Here is a 21,384-nt window from a genome sequence, read left to right on the forward strand (position 1 = left end):
TCCTTCATTTCGTTTTCATTTATTTCTGATCTAATTTTTATGGTTTCTTTCCTTCTGCAAACGTTGGGGTTTTTTTGTTCTTCTTTCTCTAACTGCTTGTGGTGCAAGGTTAGGTTATTTACTCGAGATGCTTCCTGTTTCTTAAGGTAGGATTGTATTGCTGTAAACTTCCCTCTTAGAACTGCTTTTGCTGCATCCCATAGATTTTGGGTCGTCGTGTCTCCATTGCCATTTGTTTCTAGGTATTTTTTGATTTCCTCTTTGATTTCTTCAGTGATCACTTCGTTATTAAGTAGTGTATTGTTTAGCCTCCATGTGTTTGTATTTTGTACAGATCTTTCCCTGTAATTGATATCTAGTCTCATAGCGTTGTGGTCAGAAAAGATACTTGATACAATTTCAATTTTCTTAAATTTACCAAGGGTTGAGTTGTGACCCAAGATATGATCTATCCTGGAGAATGTTCTATGAGCACTAGAGAAAAATGTGTATTCTGTTGTTCTTGGATGGAATTTCCTATAAATATCAATTAAGTCCATCTTGTCTAATGTATCATTTAAAGCTTGTGTTTCCTTATTTATTTTCATTTTGGATGATCTGTCCATGGGTGAAAGTGGGGTGTTAAAGTCCCCTACTATGAATGTGTTACTGTCGATTTCCCCTTTTATGGCTGTTAGTATTTGCCTTATGTATTGAGGTGCTCCTATGTTGCGTGCATAAATATTTACAATTGTTATATCTTCATCTTGGATCGATCCCTTGACCATTATGTAGTGTCCTTCTTTTTCTCTTCTTATAGTCTTTATTTTAAAGTTTATTTTGTCTGATATGAAAACTGCTACTCCAGCTTTCTTTTGATTTCCATTTGCATGGAATACCTTTTTCCATCCCCTTACTTTCAGTCTGTATGTGTTTCTAGGTCTGAAGTGGTTCTCTTTTAGACAGCATATATATGGGTCTTGTTTTTGTATCCATTCAGCCAATCTATATCTTTTGGTGGGAGCATTTAGTCCATTTACATTTAAGGTAATTATCAATATATATGTTCCTATTCCCATTTTCTTAATTGTTTTGGGTTCGTTATTGCAGGTCTTTTCTTTCTGTTGTGTTTCTTGCCTAGAGAAGTTCCTTTAGCAGTTGTTGTAGAGCTGGTTTGGTGGTGCTGAACTCTCTCAGCTTTTGCTTGTCTGTAAAGCTTTGAATTTCTTCATCAAATCTGAATGAGTTCCTTGCTGGGTAGAGTAATCTTGGTTGCAGGTTTTTCTCCTTCAACACTTTCAATATGTCCTGCCAGTCCCTTCTGGCTTGCAGAGTTTCTGCTGAAAGATCAGCTGTTAACCTTATGGGGATTCCCCTGTGTGTTATTTGTTGTTTTTCCCTTGCTGCTTTTAATATGTTTTCTTTGTATTTTATTTTTGACAGTTTGATTAATGTGTCTTGGCATGTTTCTCCTTGGATTTATCCTGTATGGGACTCTCTGTGCTTCCTGGACTTGATTAACTATTTCCTTTCCCATATTAGGGAACTTTTCAACTATAATCTCTTCAAATATTTTCTCAGTCCCTTTCTTTTTCTCTTCATCTTCTGGAACCCCTATAATATGAATGTTGGTGCATTTAATGTTGTCCCAGAGGTCTCTTAGTCTGTCCTCAGTTCTTTTCATTCTTTTTTTCTTTATTCTGCTCTGCAGTAGTTATTTCCACTATTTTATCTTCCACGTCACTTATCCATTCTTCCGAGTCAGTTATTCTGCTATTGATACCATGTAGAGTATTTTTCATTTCATTTATTGTGTTGCTCATCATTGCTTGTTTCATCTTTAGTTCTTCTAGGTCCTTGTTAAATGTTTCTTGCATTTTGTCTATTCTATTTCCAAGATTTTGGATCATCTTTATTATCATTATTCTGAATTCTTTTTCAGGTAGGCTGCCTATTTCCTCTTCATTTGTTAGGTCTGGTGGGTTTTTATCTTGTTTCTTCATCTGCTGTTGTTTTTCTGTCTTCTAATTTTGCTTATCTTACTGTGTTTGGGGTCTCCTTTTTGCAGGCTGCAGGTTCGTAGTTCCCATTGTTTTTGGTGTCTGTCCCCAGTGGCTAAGGTTGGTTCAGTGGGTTGTGTAGGCTTCCTGGTGGAGGGGACTAGTGCCTGTGTTCTGGTGGATGAGGCTGGATCTTCTCTTTCTGGTGAGCAGGTCCACGTCCAGTGGTGTGTTTTGGAGTGTCTGTGGACTTATTATGATTTTGGGCAGCCTCTCTGCTAATGGGTGGGGTTGTGCACCTGTCTTGCTATTTGTTGGGCATAGGGTGTCCAGCACAGTAGCTTGCTGGTCGTTGAGTGAAGCTGGGTGCTGGTGTTGAGATGGAGATCTCTGGGAGATTTTTGCCATTTGATATTATGTGCAGCTGGGAAGTCTCTTGTGGACCAGTGTCCTGAAGTTGGCTCTCCCACCTCAGAGGAACAGCAGTAACTCCTGGCTGCAGCACCAAGAGCCTTTCATCCACACGGCTCAGAAGAAAAGGGAGAAAAATTAGAAAGAAAGAATTAGTAGAAGTAGAAAGAAAGAAAGAAAGAAAGAAAGAAAGAAAGAAAGAAAGAAAGAAAGGAAGAAAGAAAGAAAAGGGTCAGGGAGGGAGGGAGGGAGAGAAGAAGGAAGGAAGAAAGGAGGGAAGGAAGGAAAAAAAGAAATAAAGCATATAAAGTAAAATAAAATAAAGTAAGATTAAAATATATAAAGTTATTAAAATAAAAAAAATTATTTAGAGGAAAAAAACCCAAAAAATGGATAGATAGAACCCTGGGACAAATGGTGGAAGCAAAGCTATACAGAAAAAATGTCACGCAGAAGCATACACATATACATTCAGAAAAAGAGGAAAAGGGGAAAAAAATCATAAATATTGCTCTCAAAGTCCACTACTTCAATTTGGGATAATTGTTGTCTAAAGGAGGGAAGGAAGGTAAGAAGAATTGGAGATAAAGTAAAATAAAGTTATTAAAATAAAAAATAATTTTTAAGAAAAAAACTAAAAAAAAAAACGGGTGGATAGAACCCTCGGACAAATGGTGGAAGCAAAGCTATACAGACAAAATCTCACACAGAAGCATAGACATACACACTCACAAAATGAGGAAAAGATGGAAAAATAATAAATCTTGCCCTCAAAGTCCACCTCCTTAATTTGGATTGATTCGTTGTCTATTAATGTATTCCACAGATGCAGGGTACATTAAGTTGATTGTGGAGCTTTAATCCGCTGCTGCTGAGGCTGCTGGGAGAGATTTCCCTTTCTCTTCTTTGTTCTCACAGCTCCTGGGGGCTCAGCTTTGGATTTGGCCCCACCTCTGCGTGTAGGTCGCCGGAGGGCGTCTGTTCTTTGCTCAGACAGGACGGGGTTAAAGGAGCCGTTGATTCGGGGGCTCTGGCTCACTCAGGCCGGGGGGAGGGAGGGTCATGGAGTGCAGGGCGAGCCTGCAGCAGCAGAGGCCAGCGTGATGTTGCACCAGCCTGAGGCGCGCTGTGCGTTCTCCCGGGGGAGTTGTCCCTGGATCACGGGACGCTGGCAGTGGTGGGCTGCACAGGCTCCCCGGAAGGGGGTGTGGATAGTGACCTGTGCTCGCACACAGGCTTCTTGGTGGCGGCAGCAGCAGCCTTAGCATCTCATGTCTGTCTCTGGGGTCTGCACTTTTAGCTGCGGCTCACACCCGTCTCTGGAGCTCCTTTAAGCAGTGCTCTTAATCCCCTCTCCTCACACAGCAGGAAACAAAGAGGGAAGAAAATGTCTCTTGCCTCTTCAGCAGGTCCAGACTTTTCCCTGGACTCCCTCCCAGCTAGCTGTGGCGCACTAACCCCCTGCAGGCTGTGTTCACGCCACCAACCCCAGTCCTCTCCCTGCACTCCGACCGAAGCCCGAGCCTCAGCTCCCAGCCCCGCCCACCCCGTTGGGGGAGCAGAGAAGCCTCTTGGACTGGTGAGTACCAGTCGGCCCTTCCTCTGTGCCGGAATATCTCCACTTTGCCCTCTGCACCCCTGTTGCTGTGCTCTCCTCTGCGGCTGCTAACCCACCCCAACCGCCACCCGCAGTCTCTGCCTGCGAAGGGGCTTCCTAGTGTGTGGAAACCTTTCCTCCTTCACAGCTCCCTCCCACTGGTGCAGGTCGCATCCCTATCCTTTTGTCTCTGTTTATTCTTTTTTCTTTTGCCCTACCCAGGTACGTGGGGGATTTCTTGCCTTTTGGGAGGTCTGAGGTCTTCTGCAAGCGTTCAGTAGGTGTTCTGTAGGAGTTGTTCCACGTGTAGATGTATTTCTGGTGTATCTGTGGGTAGGAAGGTGATCTCCGCGTCTTACTCTTCTGCCATCTTCCCGGAAGTCCTTCTGCAATTTAAATTGAGATCAGCAACTTAAAATTTAAAAATGTATATCTGTGTGTTTATATATGTGCATATAGCTATATATAAACCTCATGGTAATAACAAAACAAAAATCTATGATAGACACACAAAAAAAAAGAAAAAAATCCCAACATAACACTAAAGATAGTCCTCAAGCCACAGGTGAAGAGAACAAAAGAAGAACACAAAAATAACTACAACAACAACCACAAAACAATTGACAAAATGGCAATAAGTACATACCTATCAATAATTACTTTAAATGTACATGAACTAAATGCTCTAATCAAAAGACACAGAGTGGCTGAATGGGTAAAAAAGCAAGATCCACATATATGCTTCCTACAAGACACTCATTTCAAATCAAAAGGCACACACAGACTGAAAGTGAGGGGATGGAAAAGGTATTCCATGCAAGTGTAAATTAAAAGAAAGCTGGAGTAGCAATAATTAGACAAAATAGCCTTTAAAACAAAGACTGTAAAAAGACTGAAGAATTTTACAATGATCGAGGGCCAAGAAAAAGATATAACAATTTAAAATATATAAGCACCCAACATAAATACCTAAATACATAGAGCAAATATTAACAAACATAATTAGAGAGATTGACAGTAGCACAATAATAGCAGAGGACTTTAACACTCAACTTACATCAATGGAGAGATCATCCAGACAGAAAATCAATAAGGAAACATTGGTCTTAAATGACACACTAGACCAAATAGACTTAATAGATATACATAAAACACTCCATCGAAAAGCAGAAGAATACACATTCCTTTCAAGTATTCATGGAACATTCTCCAGGATAGATCACATGTTAGGTGACAAAATAAGTCTCAGTAAATTTAAGAAAAATGAAATCATATCAAGCGTATTTTCTGACCGTAATGTTATGAGACTAGAATCAACTACAAGAAAAAAACTGCAAAATACACAAACACATGAAGGTTAAAAAATATGCTACTAAACAACAAATGGATTACTGAAGAAATCAAAGAGGAAATCAAAAAATACTTGTAGACAAACAAAAATGAAACACAACAGTCCAAAATCTATGGGATGCAGCAAAAGCATTTCAAAGATTGAAATTTATAGCAATACAAGCCTACCTTAGGAAACAAGAAAAAATTGAAAAAAAAAAACACCCAAAACCAAAACCTAACAAAAAACCCTCCCCCAAAAAAACCAACAAAAAACCCAACTTAACCTTACACCTAACGGAATTTGAAAAAGAAGAATGAAGAAAACCCAAAGTTAGCAGAAGGAAAGAAAACATAAAGATTAGAGGAGAAATAAATGAAATAAAGATCAAAAAAAAAAAAAAAAAAACACCCCACGACAATACAAGAAAAAAAAGATCAGTGAATCTAAGAGCAATTGTCTTGAAAATATAAACAAAATTGATAAACCTTTAGCCAGATTCACTATGAAAAAAATGAGAAAAAGACAGAGGGTTCAAATCAATATAATCAGAAATGAAAAATGAGAGGTTACAAACACCACAGAAATACAAAGAATCATAAGAGAGTTCTATAAATGATTGTATGCCAATAAAATGGACAAACAAGAAGTAATGGACAAATTCCAAGAAATGTAGAACCTCCCAAGACTGAACCCGGAAAAAATAGAAAACATGAACAGACAAATTACCAGTAATGAAATTAAAATAGTAATAAAAAATCCAACAAACTAAAGTCCAGGACCAGGTCCTTCACAGGTTAACTCTACCAAACATTTAGAAAAGAGTTAGCACCTATCCTTCACAAACTATTCCAAAAAGTTTCAGAGAGAGAAACACTTCTGAACACATTCTAAAAGGCCAATATCACACTATACCAAAGCCAGACCAAGATATAATAAAAAAGACTACTGACTAATATCACTGATGTACATAAATGCAAAATTCTCAAGAAAATATTAGTAAACCATATTCAACAATACATTAAAAGGATCATACATCTTCATCAAGTGGGATTTATCTCAGGGATGCAAGAATGGTTCAAATCCACAAATCAATCACTGTGAAACACCACATTAACAAAGTGAGGAACTCACCAAGAAGGAAAGAGAGAGGACCCAAAGAAAGAAAATAAGAAAATGAAAGAAGAGAAATAACAACCAATACTGTAGAAATACCCAAAAAATAAAAGAGAATACTATGAACAATTATATGTTAACAAATTGGACAACCTAGAAGAAATGGAAAAGTTTCTAGAAACATACAGCCTGCCAAAACTGAATCAAAAGGAAATAGATAATTGAACAGACCAATCACTAGAAGTGAAATAGAATCTGTAATAATAATTTAAAAAAACCCAAACCTCCCTGCAAACAAAAGTCCAGGACCAGATGGCTCCACTGGGGAATTCTATAAACATACAAAGAAGAATATATACCAATCCTTCTCAACCTCTTCCAAAAGACTGAAAAGAAGGGAACACTCCTGCAGTCATTCTATGAAGCCACCATAACCCTGACACTAAAACCAAAGACACTACCAAAAAGAAAATTATAGGCCAATATCTTTGATGGATATAGATGCAAAAGTCCTCAACAAAATATTAGTAAACCAAATCCAACAACATATAAAAATCCTTTTTCATATACTATGATCAAGCTGGATTCATCCCAGGGTCACAAGGATGGTTCCACATATGTAAATCAATCAATGTGATACACCATTATCAACAGAAGAAAAGACAAAAACCACATGATCATTTCAATAGATGCAGAAAAAGCATCTGATAAAATTCAACATCCTTTCATAAAAAATACTCTCACCAAAGTGGGTATAGAGCATAATTCAGAATAATAAAAGCTATTTATGACAAAAATACAGCCAACATAATACTCAGTGGTGAAAAGTTGAAAGCCTTCCCACTAGATTCAAGGAACAAGACAAGGATACCCACTCTCATGATTTCTATTCAATATAGTATCAAATTTCTGAGCCACAGCAGTCAGACAAGACAAGGAAATTAAAGGTATCCAAATTGGAAGGGAAGAGGTGAAATTGTCATTATATGCAGATGATATGATGCATATACACATATAGAAAACCCTAAAGACTCCATACAAAAATTACTAGAACTGATCAATGAGTTCAGCAAGGTAGCAGGATACAAGATTAACATACAGAAATTGGTTGCATTTCTTTTCACTAACAATGAAATATCAGAAGAAGAAAGTTAAAAAAAAATCCCCTTTAAAATTGCACCAAACAAACAAAATAGTACTTAGGCATAAACCTGACCAAGGAGGTGAAAGACTTATATCCCAAAAACTATAAAATATTTTTAAAGGAAATTGAAGATGATTAGAAGAAATAGAAAGATATCCCATGATCCTGGAATGAAAGAATTAATATTAATAAAATGGCCATACTATCCAAAGCAATCTACAGGTTTAATACAATCTCTATCAAATTACCCATGACATCTTTCAATGAACTAGAACAAATAATCCTAAAATTTATGTGGAACCACAAAAAGACCCAGAATTGCCAAAGTAATCCTGAGGAAAAAAGAAGAGAGCTAGAGGCATAACCTCACAGACTTCAGACAATGCTACAAAGCTACAGCAATCAAAACTGCATGGTATTGGCACAAAAAGAGACATATAGATCACTGCAATAGAAGAGAGAGCTCAGAAATAAACCCACACACCTATGGTCAATTAATCTTTGACAAAGGAGGCAAGAAAATACAATGGAGAAAAGACAGTCTCTTCATGAAGTGGTGGTGGGAAAGCTGAATAGCTGCATGTAAATAAATGAACTTAGAACACATCCTCAAACCATACACAAAAATAAACTCAAAATGGCTTAAAGGATTAATTATAAGACATGACACCATAAAACTCCCAGAAGAGAACATAGGCAGAATACTCTTTGACATAAATTGTAGCAATATTTTTTTGGATCTGTCTCCTAAGGCAAAAGAAATAAAAGCAAAAATAAACAAATGAGACCTAATCAAAGGAAACAAAACAATAAGACAACCTACAGACTGGGAAAATATTTGCAAGTGATGCGACTGACAAGGGAATAATCTCCAAAATATACAAACAGCTCATACAACTCAATATCCAAAAAACAAAAAAACCAATCAAAAAAGGACAGAAGACCTAAATTGACATTTCTCCAAAAACGGCATAGAGATGGACAAAAGGCACATGAGAAGATGTTCAATATTGCTAATTATTAGAGAAATGCAAATCAAAACTACAATGAGATATCACTTCACACCAGTCTGAATGGTCATCATCAAAAAGTCTATAAATAATAAGTGCTGGAGAAGGTGTGGAGAAAAGGGAATTCTCCTACACTGTTGGTAGGAATGTAAATTTGTGCAGCTACTATAGAGAATAGTATGGATGTTCCTCAAAATACTAAAAATAGAGTTGCCATATGATCCAGCAATCCCACTCCTGGGCATATATCCGAAGAAAACTCTAATTTGAAAAGATACATGCACCCCAATGTTCATAGCAGCACTATTTACAATAGCCAAGACATGGAAGCAACCTAAATGTCCATCACTAGATGAATGGACAAAGAAGATATGGTATATATGTATACCATGAAATATTACCCAGACATAAAAAAGAATAAAATAATGTAATTTGCAGCAACGTGAATGAGCCTATAGATTATCATACTAAGTGAAGTCAGAGAAAGACAAATATCACATGATATCACTTATATGTGGAATCTAAAAAAAAGACACAAATGAACTTATTTACAAAACAGAAACTAACTCACAGACACAGAAAACAAACTTATGGTTACCAAAGGGGAAAGGAGGAGTGATAAGTTAGGAGTTTGGGATTAACAAATACACACTATTATATATAAAGTAGAAAAACAACCAGGACCTACTCTATGGAACAGGGAACTATATTCAATATCTTGTAATAACCTATAATGGAATAGAATCTGATAAAGAATAACATATATATACAAAAACTGAATCACCCTGCTGTACACCAGAAACTATCACAACACTGTAAATCAACTCTACTTAAAAAAAAAGAAATTGAAGAATAAAAATCATATGATCATCTTAATAGATGCAGAAAAAGGTTTTGACAAAATTCAACATCCACTTACAATTAAAAACTCTCCACAAACTGGGTATAGAAGGAACATACCTCATCATAATAAAGCCCATATATGATAAACCCACAGCTAACAGCCTACTAAAAAGTGAAGAGCTAAAAGCATTTCCTCTAAGATCAGGAAGAAGACAAGGATGCCCATTCTTGCCACTTTTTTTCAACATAATATTGGAAGTCCTAGCCATAGCAATCAGACAAGAAAAAGAAGCAAATGGAATCCAAATTGAAAAGAAAGAAGTAAAATTGTCACTATTTGCAGATGACGTGGTTCTAAACATAGAAAATCTTAAAGGCAGCACCAAAAACTACTATAACTCATCAATGAATTCAGTAATGTTTCAGGATACAAAATTAATATACAGAAATCTGTTACGTTTCTACAATTAAGAACAAACTATCAGAAAGAGAAGTTAGGAAAACAATCCCATTTACCATTCATCAAAAAAAAAAATACCTAATTAAGGAGGTTAAAACTCCTTAATTGGAGTTGGAAAACTGGACAACTTTAAGACATTAAAGCATTGGAAAACGCTAAGACACTGAAGAAAAAAACTGAAGAGGACAAAAAAGATGACAAGTGATACTGTGTCCATGGATTGGAAGAATTAACATTGTAAAAATGATCATACTACCTAAGGCAATGTACAGATTCAATGCAATCCCTATCAAAATATCAGTGGTATTTTTCATAGAAGTAGAAAAAGAATTCTAAAGTGTGTATGGAAACACAAAAGATCTTAAATAGCCAAAGCAATCTTGAGAAAAGCCTCAGAGCTGGAGGTATCATGCTCCCTTCAGACTATATTAGAAAGCTACAGTCATCAATACAGTATGGTACTGGCACAAAAACGGATACATAGATCAATGGGTTAGAATAGAGAGCCTGGAATAAACCCATGCACTTCTGGTCTATTAATCTATGACAAAGAAGTCAAGAATATACAATGGGGAAAAGACAGTCTCTTCAATAAGTGGTGCTAGGAATACTGGACAGCTACATGTAAAAGAATGAAATTAAAACATTTTCTCACAGCATATAGGAAAATAACTTCAAAATGGATTAAAGACCTAAATGTAAGACTGGAATCAATAAAACTCCTAGAAGAAAACATAAGCAGAATACTATAAAGAAGATGTGGTACATATATATGCAGTAGAATACCACTCAGCCATAAAAAAAGAATGAAATTTTGCTGTTTGCAACCAAATGGATGGACCTGGAGGGTATTATGCTTAGTGAAATAAGTCAGACAGAGAGAAACAAATACTGTATGATATCATTTGTATGTGGAATCTCAAAAAAATAAAACAAACAAATGAATATAATAAAACAAATAGACTCACATATATAGAGAACAAACTAGTGGTTTCCAGTGGGGAGATGGAAGGAGGAGGGGCAAGATAAGGGTAGGGAATTAGGAGACACAAACTACTAGGTATAAAATAAATAAGATACAAGGATGCTATGTACAGCACTAGGAATATAGTTACTATTTTATAAAAACTTTGAATGGAGTATAAATGGAAAAATTATGAACCACTATGTTATATACCTGAAAGTAATATAATATTGTAAATCAACTATACCTCAATTAAAAAAACATGAAAAGTGAAATAAAAGGTATGACTGTAATAAAAACATAAAAAATGAAATAAAATTTAAAAAAACCCACCAAAATTATATTGATTGAATCTTTAACTTCCGGATTCCAAGCATGGCAAGATAAACCACCAAATAGTATTGCTTTCCTTCTAAAAAAAAGAAAAGGTTGCTGGAAATGCTGTTATTCCAGAAATCAAAACTGGCTCTTCTTGGAGACTAATTCTTTTTTTTTTAATTAATTAATTTATTTATTTATTTTTGGCCGTGTTGGGTCTTCGTTTCTGTGTGAGGGTTTTCTCTAGTTGCAGCGAGCAGGGGCCACTCTTCATCGCGGTGTGCGGGGGAGACTAATTCTTATATAATTTTCCCAGCTGAGGCAGATCCTGGAAAGGAATTTAGTGACCAGGTATCCTGATCAAGGATGGGCTTTGTAACCCTGTTGTGCTGGGCCCATCCTCAGGAGGGTTAAAAAAGAACATTTATGTGTTGAAGCGCCCCTTACTAAATCCCTGCTTTCAGGGAACCCAGAGCGTGAGTAAAGGATAAGTCATGGGTCATGATACAACAAAGGCAGAGAGAAAATAAAACAAGGGCGTCACAGGCACCATCACATGCACTTGCGGAAGTCTGTGGCTTTGGCATCCCTTTTTCAAGTATACTCAGAAATAAACTTAAATATCAAAATAATTTAAAGGTTAATGTCATGAAAAATAAAAGTACATATTCTGATTTGTACCATGGCAAAATTATTACCACCAAAAACAGTAATGAAATCAATTACACAGACTAATAAGAAAAAAATTTTAAGGTAAATATTATTTCCTTCTTTAAACTGACACAATATTTTCATCTATATTTCCAAGATTGCTGAATAAATTGAATATAAGTGGTCACTGCTACTTATACAAAGATCATATTACAAACTTAAAGAATTTCTAAGGTATCTTTTTGATACCTCTGGTTTTGTAATTTACAACAAATTATGGGTTAGTTCTTTGGAACGTCAATTATATTGACTTAATTTTCTATAAGATCAAAATGGGTGCAAATATGTATCTCTATAGTAGTAAATATCACATGTAGCAATTAATATTTTTCTAACTTAAGATGAATTTTCCTCAACACAAGCAAGAACAGCCTCAGAGAGTCCATCAGAATGCATCCTGAAGAGACTGAAAGATTTCCACTTACTTGAGAGAGAAGAGCCGGCTCGTGCTGACACATGACTGTGTTCCGGTTGGCTTCCATAAAATACCTCTGTGTGTGTCTCCGTTCCCGTTCCAGCTTCTTCTCCAAGGTCAGCTGGGATGCGGATAAATTATCTACATACTTCATCATGACATCTGATATCATGGAGCTGACTTCTACAATATCTGGGCGGGTTTCTGCATCAGGAGTGAGGCATCTAAGGGAAGATAACCTAATTACAGCCCTCTAGTCAAAATCGGGACCAGGCCACGGGGTGAGAAGGGCCAAGTTTAAATTCTGCTGTGTGTCCCCCATGATGTTTGCACCCAAGAGAACCCGGGCAAGGTGGACATCAAGCATAGCTTTGCATCAAAGACCTCTCAAAAGGCATTTGGAAAGTTTGGGGAGGAGAGGGAGCAGCACTGTTCTCTTTGCAGCTAGGCTGGTGGGCAAGGGTTACAGGCTGCACAGGAAGCTGCTCCCAGTCTCAGGATGGGCAGGTGGGGTCTGCGTCTTCTTGTGTAAGTGGTTATTTTCTAAAACCACTCCAACTCATTGGCCAGTTAAACAAAGAATGATCCCAATAATATAGGCCCTGATGATCACATCTGATGCACCAAAAGGAAGGCAGGATTCTTGGGGGGTGGGCAGATAACAACATTTTGGCCTTTTCCAGCTGTATAGGGGCAATGTCAACAACTTTGATTAGTGAGAGTCTTATAAAGCATGATGTCATAAAAATAAAATTCAACCCAGTTACTTAGAGGTTTAAGGTGTGCTTCATAATTTTTAACAGTAGATAATTTGACAAATCACATGCTAAAAATTTTCTCGGGGCTTCCCTGGTGGCGCAGTGGTTGAGAGTCCACCTGCCGATGCAGGGGACATGGGTTCGTGCCCCAGTCCGGGAAGATCTCACATGCCGCGGAGTGGCTAGGCCCGTGAGCCATGGCCGCTGAGCCTGTGCTCCGCTACGGGAGAGGCCACAACAGTGAGAGGCCTGCGTACCGCAAAAAAAAAAAAAAAAATTCTCGAATTTTGGCAGTAGGAAATATCAATCAGCCTGCTAAAGGGAGCATTGTTTCTGTCACAGCTAAACACTAAGAGAAGGCTATTCTAGATGCTTGTGTAACCAATTATCAAGATCACTGGTTAGCATAATTTAAAACATTCTGGTCCTCACTACAATATTTGTCTATCTTTTTAATTCAAAAGCTCTAATTTCAATGAAGTTATGTGTACTTCTCAATAAAATTTAACTTATTTAGACTTTGACTAAAATATCTAATTTTCACATCTTGTATTTGATTTAGCAACCCAAAGTTAATACAACTTTCAACTATACTAATGTCTCCAGGCAAGACTCAAGAATTATTACTCACAATTACTATTAATAACAGAAGTGAAAATAACACTCTAACTTGTTATTTTTCTAATTATTTGTCCTTGAGTTTTCTTTGCATTTATTTATTTTTCCTTTATTCTAAATTGTAGATGATTTACAATGTTAGAGTAGTTTCAGGTATACAACATAGTGATTGAATATTTTTATAGATTGTATTCCATTTAAAGTTATTATAAAATATTGGCTATAGTCCCTGTGCTGTACAATATATCCTTATATCTATTTCATATCTAGTAGTGTACCTCTTAATCCCCTTCCCTTATCTTGCCTCTCCCCCAACCCCTCTACCCACTGGTTTGTTCACTGTATCTATGAGTCTGTCCTATTTTGTTATATTCATTCATTTGTTTTACTTTTTAGATTAATATATGTGATAAGATACAGTATTTTTCTTTCTCTGTCTGACTTAGTTCAATTAGCATGATACCCTCTAAGTCCATCCATGTAGTTGCAAATGGCAAAATTTCATTCTTTTATATGGCTGAGATAATTCCTATGTATTTTATTCTTTGTGAAGCAACCATAAATGGCATTATTTTCTTACATTCTCTTTCTGAGAATTCATTATTATATGTTGTTTAAAAATCAACAGATTTCCATATAATAATGTTGTATCCTGATTTACTGAATCACTTAGTAGTTCTAATAGTTTTTTGGTGGAGAACTTAGGGTTTTATATATATAGTATCATGTCATCTGCAAATAGTGACAATTTTAATTTTTCCCTTCCAATTTGGATGCCTTTTATTTCTTTTTCTTGTCTGACTGCTGTGCCTAGGAATTCCAGTACTATGTTACCTAGAAATGGTAGAAATGGTGAGAGTGGGCATCCTTGTACCTGATTTTAGAGACAATCTAATGATAACCCTGCTGGTATCCTAGGTGGTAGGGCTAGGGTTTTTGTTTTTGTTTTGCTTTTTCTTTTCAGTACGTTAAATATATCATACCACTCCCTGTGGCCTGCAATGTTTCTGCAGAAAAATCAGCTGAAAGCCTTATGGAAGTTCCCTGTAACTGACTGTTTTTCTCTTGCTGCCTTTATTTTATTTTTTTTCTTTTTATTCTCTTTTTCTTTATTGGAGTATAATTGCCTTACAATGGTGTGTTAGTTTCTGCTTTATAACAAAGTGAATCAGCTTTACATATATATATATACTTATATCCCCATATCTCCTCCCTCTTGCATCTCCTTCCCACCACCCTCCATAACCCACCCCTCTAGGTGGTCACAAAGAACCGAGCTGAAATCCCTGTGCCATATGGCTGCTTCCCAGTAGCTATCTATTTTACATTTGGTAGGGTATCTATGTCCATGTCACTCTCTCACTTCATCCCAGCTTACACTTCCCCTTCCCTGTGTCCTCAAGTCCATTCTTTACATCTGTGTCTTTATTCCTGTCCTGTGCCTAGGTTCTTCAAAACCATTTTTCTTTTAGATTCCATACATATGTGTTAGTATATGGTATTTGTTCTTCTCTTTCTAACTTACTCCGCTCTGTATGACATACTCTAGGTCCATCCACCTCATTAAAAATAACTCAATTTCGTTTCTTTTTATGGCTGAGTAATATTCCATTGTATATATGTACCACATCTTCTTTATCCATTCATCTGTTGATGGAAGCAACTTAGGTTGCTTCCATGTCCTGGCTATTGTAAATAGAGCTGCAATGAACATTGTGGCACATGACACTTTTTGAACTATGGTTTTTTCAGGGTATGTGCCCAGTAGCGGGATTGCTGGGTCATATGGTAGTTCTATTTTCAGTTTTTTAAGGAACCTCCATACTGTTCTCCATACTGGCTGTATCAATTTACATTCCCACCAACAGTGCAAGACGGTTCCCTTTTCTCCACACCCTCTCCAGCATTTATTATTTGTAGATTTTTTGATTATGGCCATTCAGACTGGTGTGAGGTGAAACATCATTGTAGTTTTGATTTGCATTTCTCTAATGATTAGTGATGTTGAGCATTATTTCATGTGTTTGTTGGCAATCTGTATATCTTCTTTGGAGAAATGTCTATTCAGGACTTTTGCCCATTTTTGGATTGGGTTGTTTGTTTTTTGATATTGAACTGCATGAGCTGCTTGTATATTTTGGAGATTAAACCCTGTCAGTTGCTTCATTTGCAAATATTTTCTCCCATTCTGAGGGTTGTCTTTTTGTCTTGTTTATTGTTTCCTTTGCTGTGCAAAAGCTTTTAAGTTTCATTAGGTCCCATTTGTTTATTTTTGTTTTTATTTCCATTTCTCTAGGAGGTGGGTCAAAGAAGATCTTGCTGTGATTTACGTCATAGACTGTTCTGCCTATGCTTTTCTCTACGAGTTTTAAAGTGTCTGGCCTGACATTAAGGTTTTTAATCCATTTTGAGTTTATTTTTCTGTATGGTGTTAGGAAATGTTCTAATTTCATTATTTTACATGTAGCTGTCCAGTTTTCCCAGCACCACTTATTGAAGAGGCTGTCTTTTCTCCATTGTATACTCTTGCCTCCTTTATCAAAGATAAGGTGAACATATTGTGGGGGTTTATCTCTGGGCTTTCTATCCTGTTCCATTGATCTATATTTCTGTTTTTTTTTGTCAGTACCATAATGTCTTGATTACTGTAGCTTTATAGTATAGTCTGAAGTCCGGGAGCCTGAATCCTCCAGCTCCATCTTTCTTTCTCAAGACTGCTTTGGCTATTCGGGGTCTTTTGTATTTCCATAGAAATTGTGAAATTTTTTGTTCTAGTTCTGTGAAAAATGCCATTGGTAATTTGATAGGGACTGCATTGAATCCATAGATTGCTTTGGGTAGTATAGTCATTTTCACAATATTGATTCTTCCAATCCAAGAACATGGTATATCTCTCCATCTATTTGTATCATCTTTAATTTCTTCCATCAGTGTCTTATAGTTTTCTGCATACAGGACTTTTGTCTCTGAAGGTAGGTTTATCCCTAGGTATTTTATTATTTTTGTTGCAGTGGTAAATGGGAGTGCTTCCTTAACTTCTCTTTCAGATTTTTCATCATTAGTGAATAGGAATGCAAAAGATTTCTGTGCATTAATTTTGTATCCTGCTACTTTACCAAATTCATTGATTAGCTCTAGTAGTTTTCTGGTAGCATCTTTAGGATTCTCTCTATATAGTATCATGTCATCTGCAAACAGTGACAGCTTTACTTCTTTTTGATTTGGATTCCTTTTATTTCTTTTTCTTCTCTGATTGCTGTGGCTAAAACGTCCAAAAATATGTTGAATAATAGTGGTGAGAGTGGACAACCTTGTCTTCTTCCTGATCTTAGAGGAAATGGTTTCAGTTATTCACCATTGAGAAAGATGTTGTCTGTGGGTTTGTCATATATGGCCTTTATTATGTTGAGGTAAGTTCCCTCTATGCCTGCTCTCTGGAGGGTTTTTATCATAAATGGGTGTTGAATTTTGTCAAGAGCTTTACTGCATCTATTGAGATGATAATATGGTTTTTATCCTTCAATTTATTAATATGGCTTACCACATTGATTGATTTGCATATATTGAAGAATAGTTGCATTCCTGGGATAAACTCCACTTGATCATGGTGTATGCTCCTGTTAATGTGCAGTTGGATACTGTTTTCTAGTATTTTGTTGAGGATTTCTGCATCTACGTTCATCAGTGATATTGGTCTGTAATTTTCTTTCTTTGTGACATCTTTGTCTGGTTTTGGTATCAGGGTGATGGTGGCCTCGTAGAATGAGTTTGGGAGTGTTCCTCCCTCTGCTATATTTTGGAAGAGTTTGAGAAGGATAGGTATTAGCTCTTCTCTAAATGTCTGATAGAATTCGCCTGTGAAGCCATCTGGTCCTGGGCTTTTGTTTGTTGGAAGATTTTTAATCACAGTTTCAATTTCAGTGCTTGTGATTGGTCTGTTCATATTTTCTATTTCTTCCTGATTCAGTCTTGGCAGGTTGTGCACTTCTAAGAATTTGTCCATTTCTTCCAGATTGTCCATTTTATTGGCTTAGAGTTGCTTGTAGTAATATCTCATGATCTTTTTTATTTCTGCAGTGTCATTTGTTACTTCTCCTTTTTCATTTCTAATTCTATTGATTTGAGTTTTCTCTGGTTTTTTCTTGATGAGACTGGCTAATGGTTTATCAATTTTGTTTATCTTCTCAAAGAACCAGCTTTTAGTTTTATTGATCTTTGCTATCATTTCCTTCATTTATTTTCCATTTATTTCTGATCTGATGTCTATTTCTTTCCTTCTGCTAACTTTAGGGTTTTTCTGTTCTTCTTGTTGCTTTAGGTGTAAGGTTTGGTTGTTTACTTGAGAGGTTTCTTGTTTCTGGAGTAGGATCATATTGCTATAAACTTCCCTCTTATAACTGCTTTTGCTGCATCCCATAGGTTTTGGGTCATCAGGTTTTCATTGTCATTTGTTTCTAGGTATCTCTCAATTTCCTCTTTGATTTCTTCAGTAATTTATTGGTTATTTAGTAGTGTATGGTTTAGCCTCCATCTGTTTGTATTTTATAGATTTTTTTCCTGTAATTTGTATCTAGTCTCATAGCGTTGTGGTTGGAATAGATACTTGACACAATTTCAATTTTCTTAAATTTACAAAGGCTTGATCTGTGACCCAAGATATGATCTATCTTGGAGAACATTCCTTGAGCACTTGAGAAGAAAGTGTATTGTGTTATTTTTGGATGGAATGTCCTATAAACATCAATTAAGTGCATCTTGTGTAATGTATCATTTAAAGCTTTAAAGCTTCTTATTTATTTTCATTTTGGATGATCTGTCCATTGGTGAAAATGGGGTGTTAAAGTCCCCTACTATGATTGTGTTTCTGTCGGTTTCCCGTTTTATGATTGTTAGCATTTGCCTTATGTATTGAGGTGCTCCGATGTGGGGGCATATATATTTATAATTGCTATATCTTCTTCTTGGATTGATCTCTTGATCACTATGTAGTATCCTTCTTTGTCTCTTCTAATAGTCTTTATTTTAAAATCTATTTTGTCTGATATGAGTATTGTTACTCCAGCTTTCTTTTGATTTCCATTTGCATGGAATATCTTTTTCCATCCCCTCACTTTCAGTCTGTATGTGTCCCTAAGTCTGAAGTGGGTCTCTTGTAGACAGCATGTATATGGGTCTTCTTTTTGTATGCATTCAGCCAGTCTATGTCTTTTGGTTGGAGCATTTAATACATTTACATTTATGTAGTTTTCAATATGTATGTTCCTATTACCATTTTCTTAATTGCTTTGTGTTTGTTATTGTAGGCCTCTTCCTCCTCTTGTGTTTCCCACCTAGAGAAGTTCCCTTAGCATTTGTAAAGCTAAAGTTGTAAAGCTGGTTTCGTGGTGCTGAATTCTGTCAGCTTTTGTTTGTCTGTAAAGGTGTTAATTTCTCCATTAAAACTGCATGAGATGCTTGCTGGGTAGAGTAATCTTTGTTGTAGGTTTTTCCCTTTCTTCACTTTAAATATGTCTTGCCAGTCCCTTCTGGCTTGCAGAGTTTCTGCTGAAAGATCAGCTGTTAACCTTATGGGGATCCCCTTGTATGTTATTTGTTGTTTTTCCCTTGTTGCTTTTAATATTTTTTCTTTGTATTTAATTCTTGATAGTTTGATTAATAAGTGTCTTGGCATGTTTCTCCTTGGATTTATTCTGTATGGGATTCCCTGCACTTCTTGGACTTGACATTTCCTTTCCCATATTAGGGAAGTGTTCAACTATAATCTCTTCAAATATTTTCTCAGTCCCTTTCTTTTTCTCTTCTTCTTCTGGGACCCCTATAATTTGAATGTTGGTACATTTAATGTTGTGCCAGAGATCTCTAAGACTATCCTCAAATCTTTTCATTCTTTTTTCTTTATTCTGCTCTGCAGTACTTATTTCCACTATTTTATCTTGCATGTCACTTATTCGTTCTTCTGCCTCAGTTATTCTGCTACTCATTCCTTCTAAAAAAATTTAATTTATTTATTGTGTTCTTCATCATTGTTTGTTTGCTCTTTAGTTCTTCTAGGTCATTGTTAAATGTTTCCTGTATTTTCTCCATTGTACTTCCAAGATTTTAGATCATCTTTACCATCATTACCCTGAATTCTTTTTCAAGTAGACTGCCTATTTCCTCTTCATTTGTTTGGTCTGGTGGGTTTTTACCTTGCTCCTTCATCTGCTGTGTGTTTCTCTGTCTTCTCATTTTGCTTTTCTTACTGTGTTTGGGATCTCCTTTTCACAGGCTGTACGTTTGTAATTCCTGTTGTTTTTGCTGTCTGCTCCCAGTGGCTAAGTTTGGTTCAGTGGGTTGTATAGGCTTCCTGTTGAAGGGGACTGGTGCCTGTATTCTGGTGCATGAGGCTGGATCTTGTCTTTCTGGTGGGCAGGACCACGTCCAGTGGTGTGTTTTGGGGTTCCTGTGACTTTATTATGATTTTAGGCAGCCTCTCTGCTAATGGGTGGGGATGTGTTCCCTTCTTGCTAGTTGTTTGGCATAGGGTGTCCAGCACTGTAGCTTGTGGATTCTTGAGTGAAGCTGGGTCTTAGCATTTACATGGAGATCTTTGGGAGAGCTTTCACTGTTTGATATTATGTGGAGCTGGGAAGCCTCTGGTGGACCAATGTCCTGAACTCAGCTCTCCCACCTCAGAGGCACAGGCCTGACACCCGGCCGGAGCAATAAGATCCTGTCAGCCACACGGCTCAGAAGAAATGGGAGAAAAAGGAAAGAAAGAAAGAAAAATAAATAAAATACAGTTATTAAAATAAAAAATTAAAAAAATATTAATAATTAAAAAAATAAAAAGTAATAAAAAAAGAAAAGAAAGAAAGAAAGAAAGAGGAGAGCAACCAAAGCAAAAAACAAATCCACCAATGATAACAAGCATGAAAAACTATACTAAAAAAGAAAAAAAAAATGGACAGACAGAACCCTAGGACAAATGGTAAAAGCAAAGCTATACAGACAAAATCACACAAAGAAGCATACACATACACACTCACAAAAAGAGAAAAAGGAAAAAAAATCTATATATATATAAATTTTAAAAAAAGAAAACATAAAGGAAGAGAGCCACTAAGTCAGTAAACATATCTACCCATGATAATAAACTCTAAATACTAAACTAAGATAAACATAAAACCAGAAAGAAATTATATACAGAAAGCAAACCCCAAGTCTACAATTGCTCTTAAAGTCCACCACCTCAAATCTGGGATTATTTCTTGTCTATTCACGTATTCCAGTGATGCAGAGTATATCAAGTTGGCTGTGGAGATTTATTCCACTGCTCCTGAGGCTGCTGGGAGAAATTTCCCTTTCTCTTCTTTGTTCACACAGCTCTTGGGGTTCGGCTTTGGATTTGACCCTGCCTCTGCATATAAGTTGCCTGAGCGTGTCTGTTCCCACCACACAGAACGGGTTTAAAGTAGCAGCTGATTATGGGGCTCTGGCTCACTCAGGCCAGGGGGTAGGGATGGGTACGAAATGGAGGGCGAACCTGTGGCAGCAGAGGCCAGCATGATGTTGCAACAGCCTGAGGCACACCATGCGTTCTCCTGGGGAAGTTGTCCCTGGATCACAGGACCCTGGCAGTGGCAGGCTGCACAGTTTCCTGGGAGGGGAGGTGTGGATAGTGACCTGTGCTTGCACACAGGCTTCTTGTGCAGAGAAGGTGCAAGCTAG

The 21,384-nt window shown here is 36.8% G+C and overlaps 1 protein-coding gene across 1 annotated transcript in view; it reads right to left on the reverse strand.

Annotated features, from left to right (window-relative positions):
• Positions 1-21,384, reverse strand: part of NEK10 (NIMA related kinase 10) — a gene marked incomplete at its 3' end in the record, with an annotated part of 277,172 nt that overhangs the window by 102,234 nt on the left and 153,554 nt on the right. The window contains exon 26 of the mRNA XM_082664201.1: positions 12,309-12,522. Coding sequence (XP_082520327.1) covers positions 12,309-12,522 — 214 coding nt within the window. The remainder of the gene's footprint in view (positions 1-12,308; positions 12,523-21,384) is intronic.

The sequence above is a fragment of the Grampus griseus genome (genome assembly GCF_964374135.1).
Source record: "Grampus griseus genome assembly, chromosome: 10".
NCBI lineage: Eukaryota > Metazoa > Chordata > Mammalia > Artiodactyla > Delphinidae > Grampus > Grampus griseus.